General features: G+C 49.6%; 1 protein-coding gene across 1 annotated transcript in view; it reads right to left on the bottom strand.

Moving 5' to 3' along the window:
- The window catches only part of FNDC1 (fibronectin type III domain containing 1), a 109,832-nt gene that overhangs the window by 31,729 nt on the left and 59,099 nt on the right, over positions 1-19,004 (bottom strand). The window contains exons 6-13 of the mRNA XM_058289543.2: positions 14,121-14,219; positions 12,745-12,862; positions 11,713-11,900; positions 10,386-10,493; positions 7,631-7,819; positions 4,458-6,419; positions 2,504-2,604; positions 469-580 (exon numbers count right to left, since the gene is read on the bottom strand). Coding sequence (XP_058145526.1) covers positions 469-580; positions 2,504-2,604; positions 4,458-6,419; positions 7,631-7,819; positions 10,386-10,493; positions 11,713-11,900; positions 12,745-12,862; positions 14,121-14,219 — 2,877 coding nt within the window. The remainder of the gene's footprint in view (positions 1-468; positions 581-2,503; positions 2,605-4,457; positions 6,420-7,630; positions 7,820-10,385; positions 10,494-11,712; positions 11,901-12,744; positions 12,863-14,120; positions 14,220-19,004) is intronic.

The raw sequence follows: 19,004 nt of genomic DNA, 5'->3' as shown, positions 1-19,004 counted from the left end.
AAGGGCCGGAGAGGGACTAGTTGAGGTTCCGAGGGCCAGAAACCACCCCCGCGAGGGCTCAACTCCGCTGCTGTCGCGGAGGACAGCCGGAGACGAGGGGACACCAACGCGCCTTTCTACGGTCCAGCAAAGCCCTGTTCATGGACCTGAAATCTGAATTTCATTTGATTTCCTCAACAGTTAAAAACTCAAGAGCTGTTCTCAGCCCCGGGAAGCACAGAAGCAGGCCGTGCACAGGAGGTGTCCACAGCCCACAGTGGCCACTCCCTGCTCCAGGCTGCTCAGTTTCAAGAGCACAGTAGAGGGTCCCACGCCTCAGAGGTGGGCATGGAGGAAGACAAAACCGAGCTGGCCCTTTGGAGGTGCCGCCTTCCAAACGGCGTCAAGTACCGGGGCAGGAGGGGACAGAGCGCGTCCTTCCACCGCGGGCCGGCGCCCCTTGGCTGCTGAAAGACCATGCCTGCTTACCCACGATGGTTTGTCCATCTCCTCCCAGTTTGACCCGAAGGGGATTTCCATGGGAATCCTGGAGGTACCTTCCTTCAGCATTCAACACTAACCCCCGACTGAGGTCCACAACCTAAGGCCAGGGCACAGATGAAAGAACATACCGGGCGTTTCAAAACGTTCGTCATTAATCCGGCTATACGTGCTTACGAGCGTCTGCTGAAGGGACCATAATCGGGCAGCAGCATTCAGGAGGTTTAAAAAAGAATTCAGGACAAAACAGACTTGTCTCTATTACAATTGTTTACCCAGATAGCAGGTAAATGGCTTTAAAGTTCTCAAGTATACAAAAGATGCTCAAAATACGCCTACCATTTAGTATACTGTCTAATGACGAAAAGTTAGAATGACCTAAGAATCCGTGGGGGAGTGGGGACAGATTTAAATAAATGACGGCCTGTCCAAAATAGGAATACTACACAGCCAATAGAAAGAATATAGGAATTCTACATATATCAACATATGCTGAGAGGGTGAAGAGAAAACTCAGATCACAGGACAGACATTTTGCAAAAATAAAAATCTATCCATTTGTGTATATAAGCTATAGAGAAAAAGAGTCCAGAAGGATATACCCCTAACTGTTAACAGTGGTTATCTCTGAGAAGTGGTTTGGGGCAGGGAATGCTTACTTCCTGTTTCATATTCTTCTGAATTGTTTTAACTTCTTGCAATGAGCATGTATTGCTACCGTATTAGAACCATAAAATGTTTCAGCTTTCTGTTAATGTTAAAAGTCAAAGTGGCTATGGCCAAAACATTTAATTTGTAATTAAACTGCCCAATCTAGCATGCATGCAAAACTGTCACCTTCTAAGGAGCTATAAAATTGAAAAAAGTGATTATCATCTCTGCTAAGGGCCAAAGTCATGCTCTGCAAGGGGGGTTCTCACAGTGTGGCTCCAGATTACCAGGCCCCACCCCAAAGCTGCACTCTGACAGCCCCCCAACATTGTGATACAAACTAAAGTCTGAGAGCCACTGCTTCACGTGCTTGGGTATCCCAAGGAGCCCCTAAAAAGATCCATTTTGGGGGTGCTGTTTTGGTGATGAAAATAAAATTTATTTACATAAACTCTACTTTGAAATCCTCCCCCATGCCTTTTTCAATCAAAATTGTTCACAAAGAATTTTGCTTCAGTGTGTATTCTTACTATTATAAATTTCTTCTCCTTTGAGAAATGGTGAAATGTATCTTCAGATCACCTAGGCCTAAATGTTTCATGACGCCCTTTAGAATGGTTTCCTGAACTTTATCCCTATGAACAGGAAGTTTTGGCTGAGAATTTCAGCATGAATACTTTTTTTGAAAAAAAGTATTTTAAGTTCTAAAAATTGTAAAGCAATGTGTCCTGACCTATTACCTCCCCACCTCCCCCGCCACCTCAAAGTCCACAAATGTTTATCTTAACCTCAGGCAATTAAAGTCATTTAGTCTAAACATACCTAAAATATTATTGCATGATTTTTATTTGAAACAAATGACACTTAGAGGATTCATGATAAAAATGGCCTCTTTGATTCCGGGCCTTGTTTGTTGTTTTCATTCTGATTCCTTTTATAGAGGAATTGACGTAATTTATAGAAAATACATGTAATACTTAATCAAATGATAAACAAAAAAGAAAGAGAAAATGAAGCTAACAGGAACAGGAAAATGTAAGTTCATCTGAGAGGCAGCAGGTTAAACATAATTAGCTTTGGTTGGACCCTAAATTGTTTGAACTTCCTAGGTAGGTAAGGCAAAGCAAAAACCCAAGATCCATTCCTCAACTTACTAGCTATGAGAAGAAATCAGACTAGTTACTCAGAAGAGCAAGTTTTCTGAGCATTGAAAGAAACTGTATACAAAAGAGCCTTTACATACGAGTGGTTAAAACTAGAGGGCAAAAGAAAAAAAAAAGAGACAGTTCTATTGACTGTTCTACAATGACCACCATTTGTTTCTTTCCAACCGAAGCAAGACAACCGGACTGTGGAAGGAAATTGGCCGTACCCACTTGGTGCCTTGGGGGCCGTTGATGACTCTTCGCCGGTTTTGTTTCCCGTCACTACCAGGAGGGACTTTCCCATCCACGGTCGGTCTGCCATTATAACCTAGACAGGAAGAAATAATAATAATCTGGCAAATGCAACATTCCTGGAAAGTGGGTTTCATACTAAAATATAAATAGTATCACATCATTTCAAATACGACACAGATAAAGCGAGTTTAAGTCAATACTTCATATATATTAGAAATAGCCATGAATTGCGCTTTGTACGTGACAAATATGGGCAAACCTGTTAAAAGTCCGATACTGGGAGAATGAGAGTGTTCTGCATAAGTGAAATTTCCAAAAAAAGCCTAAATTCTTAGGAGCTGCAGCTGTTCTTTTAGCCGTTGGATGACGGGGGGATGGAAACGTACTAGAGGTTTCTCAGCAGATGACGCTGAGCACAGCAACCGTCTCCGTGGACTCGTGGCCGTCACCGACCACCACGCTCAGCCCACTGCTCAGTCTGCATCAGCTGCTGCTTGGGAAGCTTGTGCTGAGAGAGAAAGCCGAGGCTCCAGCCAACTCACAGCTGTCCCCTCAGCGCTCCGTGTCCCTCGGTCCCCTTGGCCTGCCCCTTCGCGCCCCCTCGAGCTGTTTCTGGCCAGCTGCTTGGCAGGAGGTCCCAGTGTAGAGTGGCTGGAAAGCTGACAACCCTGTGACAAGCCTGAGACTTATTTGTCTCCCTCATTCATGCACTGAGCAAACATTTGCAGAGTTCCACGCATTCAGGAAATGGGAGTTTTACGTCTACTTTCAAGGTAGCAGGTTGGCTTGAAAGGGTCAACGTGAAAGAAAACCTGACCTCCACGTGGGGCTTGTTCCAGAGCTTTACTTGGGCCACGATGGCTGCCCTCCACAGACTAACACGCTTACACACGCCTCCCAAAGCTCCCGAGGCTCCAGGCCATGCCTCACAGGAGAGCTCAGGGCACCACTTGACAAAGGCAGCTCAAGGTCGCAAGGACCTTGGACCCACTCTGGGGTGTCCTGGGGTGCACATCCAGGCCAGTTCAAGTGCACGCACCCCACCCACTGCCAGGGTGCACACCCAGGTCAGTTCACACTGCACACACTGCACTCACTGCCAGGGTGCATGTCCACACCAGTTCACACTGCACCCACTGCTAGGGTGCACATACACACCAGTTCAAGTGCACACACCCCACCCACTGCCAGGGTGCATGTCCACACCAGTTCACACTGCACACACTGCTAGGGTGCACATACACACCAGTTCAAGTGCACACACCCCACCTACTGCCACAGGAATTCACAGCACATGGCCACCGTGACTCTCCTTCCCCCCCCCCACCCAGGACGTTCCTCTTTAAAGGCCTTTTCCGGAGATTTTAAACAACATTCACCGACCGCAGGGTGAGAGGAAGTCAGAGCCAAGACATCCTCACCCCTCGCAGGCAGGCAGCGGAGGGCTCCGTGTGCAGACTCAGCGGGCGAGCCTGGGCGCGCTGGCCGCCCTGGGCGTCCCAAGCACACACCTGCTCAGGAGCAGTAACAAATAACCTAAGCCCAGAACCTGAGCGGGCCTCGGCTGGGGCGCGCTTCGGAGAAGAGGAGCCGATGTGAAGGAACTGGAAGTGGCCGAATGGGAGGTGGGGCGCCAGGGCCGTGGAATTAGAGCCCAGGGCCCAGCACGGCCACTCGGCCACCGCCGGCCACCTGGCCTCCGCCAGCCACTGCAATCCAGCTTCCGCCCCTGACCTACGGGGGCAACAGCACAGCCCCTTACGGGTAACCTCTGTCTCCTATAAAACTAAGGCATAGCTTGGACCCAGGAGCAGCTCAATAAAGTAAAAGAAAGCACAGCTCCTCCCAGAAACGGCTTTGGGCGCCACCGAGCACCCTTTGAAAACAGGTTAAGCGACATCTTTTGAGAACCGAATCTCACGTTACCTGGCCCGGGAAGGGGTCTCGCGGGCTGGCGGGACAGGGGGTTCCGGAACCGCGACTGCATCATGCGCTGGCGCAGGGACAGCATCGGGGTGGTCGAGGTGTGGAGCACGGGGGCGCGGGTGCCGGCGGGGGCGGCGGGGCTGCCGGGCGGGGGCCCGGGCGGGACGGGGGCGGCTCTCGGGGGCGCGGCGCTCCGGGCGGCGTCCTTGGAGGCGAAGGGCCCCTTGGGCACGGCCCCCGACAGGGCGTCGTCCTTTCCCGCCTTGGCGAAGGCGCGCTCGTCGTCCTCGGGGGCCACAGACTGCGCGGACTTCCCGGCGAGGGGCCGCTTGGCCGGCGGGGCCGCCTTGGCGCGCGGGGCCGGGGGCACGTCCTTCTTCTCCAGCCCTGGCGGCGGGGGCGCGGCCCTGGGGCGGGCGGAGGGGGGCTCGCCATCGGGGCTGCCCTCCCGGGACCCCACCCGGCCGTCGTGCGCGTGGGACTCCCGCTTCTGCGTGGGGGCGTCGGGCTGGGAAGGCACCGGGGCGCGGGGGCTTTGCTGCCACGCGGGGGGCTCGAGCTTGGACCTGGGGGCTGCGGGCTGGTGGCCATGGGGCGGTCCCAGAGCGCTGGCCCCGGGGCGTGGGCGCGGCCGGGCAGGGGGAGGCCGGCGCCCGGGGGTCGCGCCCTGCCTCGCAGCCTGGGCAGTCGCCGGGGGCGCTTGGCCCGGGGTACGCCCAGCGGCCGGGGCGGAGGATGGCGCCGTGACCTTGGGACTTCCCACCAGGGGCTCCTTTCGGGGAACAGCGGGCCCTCTCTGGAGGATCCTGCTTAGGTGGTCCAGCCCCCCGGAGGGCTGCCTAGAGGTGGAGGGCAAGACATCATTGGTGACCGTGGCCGGAAGTGGCTTTTCAGCCTCTTCTTCCTCATCTCCATCCACAGCAGAGTCAAGCTCGGAGGTGGGGACAGAGCTGGCCTTGGAGAGACCCCCGGGGGCGGTGGTGGGCTGGGGCCGCAGCCCCCGGCCGTTGCCAGGCCTGCTGGGGTACCTGCTGCCTGCAGCAAAGGGCTTGCTTCTGGGCCAGCTCAGATGGCCAGGGACAGGCCGACTGGACGGCCACCTGGCCCGAGACGTGGAGGCGGTGGCCTCCGCCTGCCTCCCCACGGGCCCTGCGTCCACGTCGGCCCCCGGGGTCTGTGTCCTCGAGGAAGGAGGCAATGAGCCCCTGGAGGGGGTCACCCCGGCGTGCGGTCGAGCAGGCAGCGGGCTGGTCGGCCCCTCCCGTGGGGAGGGTCTCGAGGGCTCCTGCACGTCCCCAGGGGGCCAGGCCCTCCGAGCGGGCAAAGCGGGGCCCGCCCCAGGGCGCACTGAGCCTCTCTCCCGCAGGGCGCTGGAGGTCCGCGGGCCTGGCCGGGCACGCTGCCCGGGGCCCAGGGCGTCTCCGGCTCGCAGCTCCCCGTCGTCCTGGCCCGTGGACTCGTTGTCCCTGTCCGAGTGTCCGTGGGCAGAAGGGGCCGCCGTGGAGGGCGACTGCTCTGCAGGTGCACGCGAGGGCAGCCAGGGGCCGGGCTGAGCGGGTCCCCTCCGGGGCAGCTCTGGGGTCCATGCCCTGGATGGGGTCCTCCCAGGCACGAGGCCAGAGGGGAACGACCTGGGAGGTGGGGGCCGCCCGGGCCGCCTGGGCTCCTGAGTCCCCGAGGGCGGGGCCGGGGGGTCCGCGTGGGAATCCTGCTCCTCCTCACTTGTCTCGGTGGACTGGAGGTCCAGAGCCTCGGTCCTTTTGGGGGAAAGCTGGGGCCTTCTTGGCATCCCGCCGTTCGCCAGTATTTTGTTCTTCCAGTCAGCTAAGTGGTTCTTGGCGTTTCTATTTCGGGGAGAAACAGGCGAGGAAGCAGGAACTTTGGGAGAAGGCTTGGGCTTGTCGGGTTTGGAATGATCCTCTGAGTCGGCTTCCGGCTGAACCTTCGGCTCGCTAGTACTGGCTGTAACAGATTTTAAAGAATTTACCGTCAAAGAAGAGCTCTTGCCAAGTTCTATTTTGCTTTAACAGACATATTCCTAGAAAAGGAAATTGAATTTCTGCAAATTGAGTCAGGCTTATGCCACGACTTCTTATGTGAGGAAATTCCGAAGTGAGTGCTTTGAAGCAACTCACTGATTTTGTAAAAGCCCAAAATATCATGTAGGATTTTCTTAATGTAACTGTCAGTATATTACAGATGCATTACAGCTGTTCCTCACCATGTAGGCAAGCTATCCTCCTAAGCCTGCTACGAAATGTTGAATGATCTACATTCAAAACTACACAATGACGCGCTCATCAACGGTGCCCTCCTAAGTGACGGGAATGAGCAACAAATCCGTCCTGTTTGCAGCATTACAAGTTCTCTATTCCCCCAACGTGTCCGTGCTCCTTCCCTCTGGCTTGAAATTCCTTTAACAAGGGGCAAATCTGTAATTCCACAGAAAGGCTGAAAATAAAGACTCCTGGCTAGGCAGGATATTCTAACAGATGCCCTCTCCAGTTTCCTCTTTTTTGGAGAGTGGGCTTGAATGAGGAAAGGGTGCTGGGTGCTGTAAGGGGAGAGAAATTGATAGAGCAATGGGAAATACAGAGGATGCAAGCCTCATCTATTTCACAGTGTTTTTCCAGGGCACGCTGGACGTAATGAAGGAGAGAGATGCAATTATCCGGCCTAAGCGTGGAGAAACAGCAAAACAACGAGCACCATGCCCAAGGCCCCGCCCTCCCCGTTTGGATCTCTAACTCGTTTGGTTTTGATACTGATCAGATAAACCAGGTAAGTGACAATTGTTCTGGGTAAAGCTGTGCTCCAAAATAATGGAAAACAAACTCTTTTTTTTTTTTCAGTGCTATTTAGGAGGTGAAAAGATTATATTAAACACGGTAACAAAAGAGTCACATTCTACCTCCAAAAATGTCCTCAGCACAAAAACTTAAAAAGGCTCAATCAAGCCAGTTGATATTAGACTGGTAGGAGCTATCAGTGACATTTTAGTCTTGGGGGAGACTAACTTACAAAGGTTATCTCGACAATATTTTAAAAACCAATAAGCAAACTTCGTCCTAAAAGGCATCGACGCATCCGTTCTACCCCCGAGACCACAATGCAAAGTAACGCAAGACAAACAGCGTACCGCGGGGAGAGCGGACGACGGGCGCGGCGCTTACCTGCTGGCGTAGCGACAATGAAGGCTTTGGACTGAGGGCCCTGTCCCCTCCGGTTTGCAGCCCGGATTTTGAAGAGATAGCGCTCTCCCGGCTGCAGCCCATCCACCCGGGCAGAGGTGGTCTCTCCAGGGTAGGAGAGGGACTTGGCGCTGAAGGGCTTCAGCGCCGGGGCGTAGGAGAGGACGTATTCTGAAACGATTTGGCAGACGTTGGAAGGAGGAAACGGAGCCGCCCTGGGTCCAGTGGGCAGACCGGACGGGCAGATATCAGCACGAGCTGACGACACTAGTGGCACAGCCGAGGCCAAGGGCCCCCGGCCGCCACGCAGGGCGCTGCCCCGACCAGCTGACCGCTTCCTAATTCAAGCAGGAGGCCAGTCAGCATACAGTTTACCAAAAATATTTACCCTGTGGTTGTTGTCTTTTTTTCCATTGTGTTTATTCACTAATTTTCCATGATGGAAATAACGGATCTTGAAAGGAAGAAGGGAAAAAATAGTGACAACTGCTAGTTAGCGACTGCAAGCAGCTGTCAACACGCTCGGAAGTTCTGGTTGAGGAGGCTAGAGTTATTTTTCGTGAGCACATGCAGCCAGATACATTCCATATCTGGATTGTAATTTCACTTTTGAGGAATTATTAAAGTTCTTACTCCATATACGTCCATAAGGATATGTTCTCAGTCTTTAAAACCATGAGTAAAAGTGGCAAACTAATTTATTTAAGTGATGTCCAATCCATCATTAATTGGCTATAAATCTGTGGGCATATAATGCCCTTTAACTTTGAAAACCATAATTAATTCAGTACAAGGAGCTAAACTGCTCTGTACTTACATGGAAATTTTATAACCTTAAAGTCATATATTAAAGCATAATTTTCACTGTCATCTAAAAACTGGCTGCCTATTTTCCTCTGAATGAATTCAAGATTCTGAAAACTTATCAAAATAATGTGAGTAGAAGCTAGAAAAGCTAATTGAAATTCCAGAAAAATGAAGCAGTTATATTTCTTAGAAGATCATGGGAGATCTTTCCCTTTCCAAAGTCTCAAACCTTTAAAAAGTATATTACTAAAAAACGTTAAACCAAAAATGCTTTTCCAGCAAGGGTCCAAAAAGGCCCAGCATTTTTTTCTCATGGGAATGGAAATGGAAATGAACACAATTGTTATTTGTAGTGGTCAAAGGTAAGAGTTAGGAGAAATCACTGCCTACAAAATGCTGCCATTCAGGTACCTTTTACAGATTTGAATAGGGTAAAAAAAAAAAGGTGATGTATCAAATAATTCTTCTATGAAGTTCCATGTTTCCCACACACAGAAAGTGCCCCCGTGTAATTATGAATTTTGAATCCCACAACTGAATCTTCACGAGAATTTGCAACACAAGGGTAGGATACATGAGCTCCCTTGGCCACACAAACTCAGTAGCCATTATTATTTTTGGCAGTACCATTAACTGACTAGCGGGAAGCTTCCTGCACCAAAGAGCTATAAATACAAACTAAGACCTGGGAGATGGAAAGAAAAGAAGAAGCGTGGTAACAAAGTTGCCAGAGGAGCAATCACTGACTTTTCTAAAACTTAAAATAGCAGTCAGCCAAAAACCATCTTTATCCAATTTTCAGAGGCCATTGCAGCTTCACATACTTACTATGTGAAGCCAATGTTGAACTGTTATAAAAAGAGCAATTAAAAGGGACCAACTAAATATTTATTCTATTTTGTTCCGATTTATTCCAATGGGAAAAAGAGCAAGAATCGTTCACTCTATTCTTAAAAACCTGGAAAATGAGAAAACATAGGCTTGGAAAATACTGTCTACCATCCTTAACTTATTATTCCATGAAAGGGCATCCTACATATCAGCAAAAGATAAGACTGACTGCAAGAAAGAATTGTTCTGTCTTTTTTAATTAAGAAATTCTCCAAGGAGATTAGTGGTAATTTTCTGGATTTCTTTCAGCTTACATAAACTTTTTATGGTCTGGATATATTAGACTGAAAGCTGTCTTCCAAAATCTAAAAAACAACTGAAAGTATTCCTCCCTTGAAGAAAAACCCTACTCCTTTCTACCCTGCGGCTGTGCTTGTGTAGGGAAACAGCCTCAAAATGGCCTTTTAAAATGCCTCCTGGCAGACTTCTGGAAGAGTCTTGAATCCTTTTCCATTAAAAGGAGAGGCTCTGCGCTTTTATTCTCTATTCTCCAGGGATTATATTTTTAAATTTAGCTAGTTGTATTTTATTCTCTTTTTCTTTTTAAGAACCTGCAGTACTTTTTTTCTGTTTTAAGGTAATGGTTTCCTTCAAAAAGAAAAAAAAAAAAGAATAGGAATAAGTCCATTTTCTGGCAATGACTTTTCAAACCCACCCAAATATTTATGGTCCCATCAAAGAAACGTACAATCCCATGAGGTGCCTGCTCAACTCCTACTTCCAGTGGTCTTATTGGCACAATGAAAAGAAAACAGTGGCGCTGCTTGAGTGGGTAAAGTTTATGGTGTCCCACCCCATAAACATCTCCCAATGGCGGCTCCAAAAAGCCTGTGTGGAGAGAAGGTGAGAAGAGCAGTCGTCGTCATGAGCAGCTGGATACCGCTGACAGTGAAGACTGCTGCACCAAGAGCCCCCTGCCCGCGGGCGAGCACCTGCTACTTCTTTTCAGTCCCTGAGCCTGGACTGGGAGCAGGGGTTGGAGTGCATCCACGCGTCTCCCCGCACCTGTCCCTTAGCCCTTCAGTGATGAGACGCCTACCTTTCACTTTCCCCTCAGTCTCAGGCAGTGCATCCCACGAGGCTATGACAGACGTAGGCTTGCCACTGACGGGCCAGACGTTCAAGTTTTCAGGAGCCATAGTAGGAGCTACAGAAGAACGAATTTAAAAGTGGGTATTTTTCAATTCTAAGAGACAACGAGAGCAGGGTATCAGGGTGTGTGGGGTTCCTCCTTGTGGAGTCACGCAAACGTTCTGAAATCGACCCAGCTGATGAGAACACAGCTCTGTGATGAGACGAGAGCCACCGCGTGCGCACTTTGCAGGGACCGTACAAGGCAGGGGCCGTGACACAGGGAGACCCGGGGTGGGAGATGGACTGCGGCCGACAGGACAAACACGAGGACGCTCTGTCGTGAACTGTAACAAACGCACAGCACTAATGCAGGGTGGTACTAATCGGGCGGGTTGCGGGAAAATGCACCAAATGTAAGACGTGGTTCCTAGTAGTAATTTTTTGACGATGCTATTTCATAGTTTGTAGGAAATGTTTTCACAGCAATGCAAGGTGGTGGTGGTGGGGTGATGTATGGGAGCCCTGTGTGATGATGTGCGTGTTTGTTTTGTAAGCGCGCAGCTTTTACTATGCACTTACTATGTTCAAGTATGAATGGTACAGTCAATAAAAAAATTTTAATGAAAAAAGTGGATATCGTAAAAGTAAATGGCACAGTCTCTACACATACATTTTTAATGGAAGAACTACAATGTTAATTCTTATTATACATGGGAGATGATTCTACACTTGCTCTTTTTTAAATACAGCGATTTATATTAACTCATATAGTGAGTTTAGACATATCCAGGGAATGCTTTTAGGTACTGGGAATTTCTCTCATTGCTGAATATTGAAAAACTGCAAAGATTAAAAATCTCCTTCCAAATGCTTTTTAATAAAGCTTTAAAAGATAGAATTTAAAATAAATTATTGCAGCCTTAAATATATAGCAAAATTCTCCCCCAGAATCAAACACAGCCTCAGCCTGTTTTGCGTTCAAGGCCATGGACTCCGGGCTCCTGTCTGAGAAGTCTTCTACACCCAGGGCCTTCCGTGCCTAAAGGCGATTTTCGTAAGCTGCACACTGGGAGCCCAGAGCAGAAGCGAAACACGCCCACAAGAACGCCCAGTGAGGGGACGCCACTCCTTAGCACTTTGGGTTTAAAGCAGAAAATACCAAGATTTTGGGTTAGCTTGGCTGAAAACAATGCCCTGCTGAGCCCTGTCACTGCTGGCCTCTTAAACTGTCCTCAGAGCTCGCTTTAGGGTTAGATCCCAGGTTAAAATTCAGAGGAATCTGAACTACAGACCAGACTCCGGGGTCCTCTGGAAGACCGACGTGCTCCACTTCCCGTCCCGGTCGCCCTGTGAGATGCGCACTGCGAATTCATACATGGTGTCCGGGAGCAGGGTCTCGACCAGCACGCGCCTGTGCGACACCTGCTTGAAATCCCACCTCGCCGATTCCCCTTTCTCCCGATAGCGCACGGTGTACTGTCTGTAAGAGAATACAACAGCGCGCCCCGCTAACCAAGGTCTCTAGAAATACAACACAACAGCGCGCCCCGTTAAGCAAATTCTATAAAAATACAACACAACAGCGCACCCCGTTAACCAAATTCTATGAAAATACAACACAACAGTGCACCCCGCTAACCAAGGTCTCTAGAAATACAACAGCGCGCCCCACTAACCAAATTCTATGAAAATGCAATACAACAGTGCACCCCGTTAACCAAATTCTAAGAAAATACAACAGTGTACCCCATTAACTGAATTCTATGAAAATACAACACAACAGCGCACCCCGTTAACCAAATTCTCTGAAAATACAGGACAACAGTGCACCCCATTGACCGAGTTCTCTGAGGAATGTTTACCGGGGACGAAGTCTTGCGGGGTGTTAGACGAACACCCACCGCTCGACATAAAGGCCCTTCCCACGGAAGCTCTAACCAGGGACCAGGAGAAGCAGCGAGCCCCTTCCCAAGACGTTCCCGCACTCTCCAGGCAAGGAGCGGCATTAATGAGACACAGCAAAACTTGAATGGGGGCAAAGAAGCATAATCTAGGAGATTTCCAGAGAGAAAGTAAAACGTAGAGCAAGCAGGAATTGCGGCACCGCTGGGCGCACCATGCACGAGGCCCTGGTAGTGTACAATTTAAGGAAATGTGTGACCGCACTCGGGAGTAGCCAGATTGCCCTAGAGTGTTCCACACTCAGCTACGAGTTTGGCATTCATGCAGACAATGGAACCATTAAAATAAATACCGATCTCTGCAGGAAGAGAAAGACCCCATCTCTCACGCATAAACAAAGTCTAAGAAGCGAGGACGGGTACCTTGAGGCAACAACCTTCTTCTGCTTCTCCAGAACGGGGTCCACCCAGGTGACGAGCACCGACTGTGACGACATAACTCGGACGCTGATGTCCTCGGGAACGTCCAGTTCTTCCTCCTCTGAAACGACAGTGGGAAGCACAGAGAGGCTGCGGCCGCGGAGGGGCTCCGCCCCGAGCTGCCCTGGCCCCAGAGTCGATCGCTCGCCCTGTACAACTCTTTTAATTGTTTATCTGGACGCAGGCAGAATGAAGGAGGAGGCTACATAGTTACGTGGGGGGTCAGTGTGGTAGAGTCTCACTCTTCTTAAACACAGGCTGAGAGGTGGGGAGCCCACTCTTAAAAACGCTCAACCAAGCGACGTAAGAAACGGTTCTGACCAGGATGCTCTGCCTCAGGCAAGGGCAACCCAGGCAGCTCCGTGTTTCCTCAATATCCATTGGACATTTCTGGAAAATAATAAGAGCTCTAGCGGAAGAAAAGCTCACTTCAAAGTACTTCTCTGGCAATCACGGCATGAAACGAAAATCCTGGTTCACACAACTGTCAGAATCACATCAAGCTCAATGATTTCACATTCTAGAAAATGCAGTTTCAAGACAGATCAAAATGTGTATTTTGCTGCACGTAGGGAAAGTACAGATGGAAATAGTTAACCTGTTTCAAAAAGTTACACAAGGACTTTTTCTAGAGCAGCAATCAATGAATAATAAGAGTGAAACTTGATATTGTGGAACTTCTGGTATACAATGTAAAAAATTATAATAATGCTTTACTGTGAATTCATGAAAACAATTATGTTTGGGTTGCCCCCTTGAATTAAGGCATGCGGCCCAGGAAAGGCATAGATAATTTGTTAATCAATGGGTAATATTTAAAGAAAAAATCCCTGAGTGGTGTGGAAAAAACCTCTTAGTGCGTGACCAATGATCAGCGATGAACAAATCACGACTACATCTTTTCTCGCTCTTCCCAGTACTGTTTAAACGGAACTTTAGCTGAAGTAACGACTGAGTGTGTTTCTCGCCTGCCGCTCCGGTGGCCCCTTTTCTTCTACATCTCACTTGGTCACAGCTGTCCCCAGGGGCATTCAAGGGGACAGCAGGACGCGCCTTGGAGCGGAGCACGTGCTTGGCTGCTCCCGCCTCGACAACTCTACTGCACAAGGCGCCCCTCAAAACCCACGGTGACACACACGCCAGGGGTGGCGTCAGGAGCACGGCCCCCGGGCACTGGCACCTTGGAGCAGAGAGGGAGCCCAAAATACAACCAAGTTTGCCCTGGGAAGGGGCGTGGGGTCTGGCGCCCGCCGGCCTCCTGGGAACCGGCCGTCGTTCCTGCTGGGCCGCGCCCGACCCGCACGGGGCTGGGGACCTACCTGAAATCTTGCGCTTGGTCAAGGCGGCCCTGTAGACCGGCTGGCTCTGGCCCTGGGAGTTGATGGACTGCAGGGAGACCACGTACACCGACTCGGACGCTAGGACGACAGAGCGAGGGTGTCACGGGGCGCCGCGGGCCCCTCCCTGCCCGCTCCTCCCGCTCCGTCCTTCTGGAGCATCCCCACTTCCTAAGGACAAGGAAGGCGTCCAAGAGGCGGAAAGAAACTCAGAAAGAGCACCGTCTTGTCAAGGGTTTATGTCAAGTGCGGACGTGGTTTCTCCCCGATTCCTGAAAACCTGGTTTCTATCCATCTCAGCAGCATCGAAGACCACGTTTTTAAAATACAAAAAAAGAAAAGCTTATTTACCCACGTGACTGCCCCATTTCCTTTGACTCCCAAAAGAGAGAAGAGGGGTCAGCAGTCCTGGTTGTCCTTCCCTGCTAGTGGGATGCGTCCTCTTCGAAGCCGAGATCTCAGAACAGGGCCTGAGGCCCAGAGGAGACCCTGCCCCTCTTCCAATCTGAACTTCTTACTTCATAAGCACAGAGTGCCAGAAAGACTAGGTCACCCCTAAAACCGAACTGTAACATCTCCTGAACCCAGCACCGCTAAGGTCAGACTGTGCTGGCCAAGCTTGCATAGCATCCTTCTTCAGCTGAAGAATAAAGATGCGGTAACCTGACATACGTCACGTGTAAATATTATAATATTATAATAGTTATATCATTGGGGCATATCCAGTAAATTAGAGGCTATGCTAAGATCCTACAGGAAACTGCAGCCCTGGAGTCTTCCCTTTAAGCACTGGCTCTTTCTGGTGGCGGCGGGAAAATAAACCTTTTGTTTTTACCAATAACTTGTCAAGTGAAAAGTAAACGTCGACTTGTGTCCAAAAACCTCACACAAAGAGACCTACTTGGGGAAAGCAACAGAGATTTCAAGGGATGGGGATAATGTCTGACAACTTGCAAAGGTTAAGCCAGGTGAGTTGCAGGTCATACATGAGCAAATTAGACTAAGGCCCTCACCTCTCCTTATACCAGGGAAGCGTGAAATGTAGTTTTTATCAAAGGGAGGAATCCATTTTATAATCCTTGGCTTCACAGAACAGCCAGCCACGCTTCTAAACGGAGGCGTCCCTTCCGAGCTACTCGTCCCTTGGCTCTGTTGACAATGGAAGCACGCCAAGAGCAAAGAAAAAAGACGCCACTCAACCGCAAAACCATGGACCACGTATCATCACCAAACCTGAATGGCAGCACCCCATCGCTCATCAAGCAGCACCAAGAAATGAATCATTTCCCACAACTGAAATTTCTACATATTTGCAATGCATTTCTTAAAGCTCTTAGATTTTTTTTTTCATGACCAGATTCTTGATTTACTGAGTTCCTTGCAAACTAACCCTAGCTCAAGATTATCACTAAGGAGAAGTGTTGTACCGCAGTATATTATAATGATAGCTCACCTGTGCTATCTCTATGGAGAAGAGTTGTACCACAGTGTGTTACCTGGATGGGGTTAAGCACCTACCTGGTGTGAAGCATTTCACATGCAGTCCTTCATTTCATCCTAACAAAAATCTCACGCAGGAGCTACTATTGTCTCCACCTCACAGGTGGGGACACAGGCTGGGAAGGGTGAAATGACCCACCCAAGGTCATGGCGGGAAGGTGGCAGAGCTGGTCTCCAGCCCCGGTCTGAGCGGCTCCAAAGCATCCTCGGGATAAATTCAGATGAGAGGGTGCAGGGCTCTGAGCTGAACGGGCGCTGGCCCACGACAGGACCTGGGATTTGGCATGCTCAGGAAGTCCCTACAGCTGGAGCCGCAGTAACCTGTCCCCTTTCTAAGCAGTGCAGTTAACACTCTGCAGAAGTATAAAAATATCCTTCTTCCAATACAGCTGGTTACTGAATGAAGGGTGGCCATCAAATTCCACAGGGACGCCTGCCTCACCAGCCCGGGAACCCTCAGAGTCAAGGCACCCTCCGTTTCTCTGGCCCAGTATGTGATGTGGCATAATTTTCCCACGCGCCCTCACTATCGCTCCCACCTCAGGTCCCTGCCTTGCTGTTTCCTAGACCCTGGACACTCCCCCTCAGTATCCCACCGGCTCATCCCCCAGCCAGCACATCTGGCCCACTATCACCTTTTTTGAGGGTCCCTCCTTCCAGCCGATTTAAAACCAGCTCCTGGCCCAGCTCTGGCAGTTCCTGCATCCTGTGCTGTATTTCTCTGGGCTTGTGAGCACCACCTAAAATCTGTGCATGCTATTCACTTTTTGGTTATTGTCTGCTTTTCCCACCTAGAATGTAAGTCTGATGCGGGACCGCTGGAATACCTGGAATCACGCTGACATAGAAGATGCTTGCTTCAGTTTCCTTGGCTATTCAAAGTATTAGGTTGGTGCAAAAGTAATTGCGGTTTGGCATTGTTGAAATCTGCCGTTGGATAATGGCATACATTCTTAAATAAATGTGGTTATGTTATACATCATTTTAACGTGCGTCTCTCGCTTTATGTTTTCTGCTAATGGGTTATTACTTGTTAATATTTATTTTAGACTATGGAAATTATGTTAGACAAAAAGCAAATCTGAGTGATTTTCTTATTTGAATTCAAAATGGGTCATAAAACAGTGGAGACAACTCACTACATCAACAACACATTTGACCCGGGAACTGCTAACGAATGTACTGTGCACTGGTGGTTCAAGAAGTTTTGCCAAGGAGACGAGAGCCTTGAAGATGAGTTGTATAGTAGCCAGCCATCGAAGTTGACAACAAGCAGCTGAGAGCAGCCACTGAAGCTGTCCTCTTAAACTACACGAGAAGTTGGCGAAAAACTCAACGTAGACCATTCTACAGTCGTTGGGTATATGAAGCAAATTGGAAAGGTGAAAAGCTCAATAAGCAGATGTTTCATGAGCTGACCAAAAATTTTAAAAATTGTCATTTTGAAGTGTTGTCTTCTCTTATTCTACACAACAACGAGCCATTTCTCAATCAGAGTTGTAGTGCGACCAAAAGTGGATTTTATATGACAACTGGCAACGACCAGCTCAGTGGCTGGACCGGGAAGAAGCTCCAAAGCACTTCCCAAAGCCAAACGTGCACCAAAAAAATGTCATGGTCGCTTTTGGGTGGTCTGCTGCTGGTCTGATTCACTACAGCTTTCTGAATCCTGGTGAAACCATTACATCTGAGAAGTATGCTCAGCAAATTGATGAGACGCAGCAAAACTGCACCATCTGAAGCTGGCACTGGTCAGCAGAAAGGGCCCAATTCTTCTCCACGACAATGCCCGACCGCACGTCACACAACAATGCTTCAGTGGTTGAACGAATTGGGCTACGAAGTTTTGCCTCGTACGCCATATTCCCCTGACCTCTCACTAACCAACTACCACTTCTTAAACTTCTTGACAACTTTTGGCAGAGAAAACGCTTCCACAACTAGCAGGATGCAGAAAATGCTTTCCAAGAGTTCACTGAATCCCAAAGCATGGATTTTACACTACAGGAATAAAAAAATTTCTCATTGGCAAAATGTGTCGATTGAATTGGTTCCTATTTTGATTAATAAAAATATGTTTGAGCCTGGTTATAATTTAAAACTCACAATCCAAAATCCCAATTCCTTTTGCACCGACTTAAATATCATGAACTGGTTCAGCTTGAACAATGGGAATTTACTTGCTTGCTGTTGAAGTCCAGGAAAATGTCCAAATCAAGACACCATCAAGGTGATACTTTCTTCCCAAAGACGAGCTGCCGGGGATCCTTGGCTCCTCTGCCACATGGCAAGGCACGTGGCGGCATCTGCTGGGCTCTTCTTCTCTTTTGGGGTTCGTTGATTTCAGCTTCTTGCTTCAGGGGCTTTCTCCCCTTTGAATTTCATTCTCTTACAAAGGACGCAGGAGGATTACGGCCCGTCCTGATTGAGGTGGCCACACCTTCACTGAAGAAGCCTCATCAGAAGGCTTACAGTGGGTCCACACCCACAGGAGTGGGTCAGTTTTCCAAACATGCTCTCATCCTCCACCATGCCCAATGAGCCGTACCTAACGAAGGATTCGGAGGTGGGATTGCAGGTGCATTTTCCTCCGAGTTTCTTTAATGTGCGACAATTCTCTGCAATTACACATTTTCAATGGCATCTCCAGGTTTAGAAACAGGATTTTAAGATAAGGAGATGGGACTCCCCTGGCGCAGCAGTCCCGCCAAGGCCCCCTTCACACTTCCACCACCTCTCCAGTGACGGGCTAGCTGCCAGGGACACCTCGTCTCACAGCAGCCACCTGTCATCCACAGTGACAAGCCATGCTGCCAACCTGGTGGGAAGGAAGACGCTGAGACACTGCAGCCAAAGCCCAGGAGGCCTGCCCTGCCCATTCAAGCTGGCTCTGGAGACCAGCCCTGACCACAGGGCCAAGATTTTTGCTCAAGGTCAGGCAGGGAAATACAATCCCTCCACTAAGGTCAGGTAAGCCTGCAGTTCCTGCCAAAGGTACGAAGACAGCCGACGAGTCAGATGAAAACCGTGGCAGCTCTAAAAGCCTTGCTAATCTTTGTCATCCGTGAAAGGCCCAGAACAAGGATGTTTTCCCACTCGCAAATGGTCCCCTGCCGTGTCAGGGATGAAAATAAAACAAGAATCTACCCTTCTGCTAATATTCTGAATAGGATTTGGCTTGCATCACCAGAACCGACCCGTGCCCTTAACTGCGTGGCAAAGCTATCCTGGAAGAAGGGGTGGACTCACGATAAACGATTGTGGAGTGGAGGTGGTTCCAGCGGTTGAGTGCCTGCTTCCCACATGGGAGGTCCAGGGTCATTCCCTGGCCCTGGCACCTCAAAAGAAAAAAAAAGAATAAATGAC

Source organism: Dasypus novemcinctus, chromosome 28 (assembly GCF_030445035.2).
Source record: "Dasypus novemcinctus isolate mDasNov1 chromosome 28, mDasNov1.1.hap2, whole genome shotgun sequence".
In the NCBI taxonomy this organism is placed as follows: domain Eukaryota; kingdom Metazoa; phylum Chordata; class Mammalia; order Cingulata; family Dasypodidae; genus Dasypus; species Dasypus novemcinctus.
The sequence above is the reverse complement of the archived record's forward strand: the minus strand, read 5'-3'. Positions and strand labels throughout refer to the sequence as shown.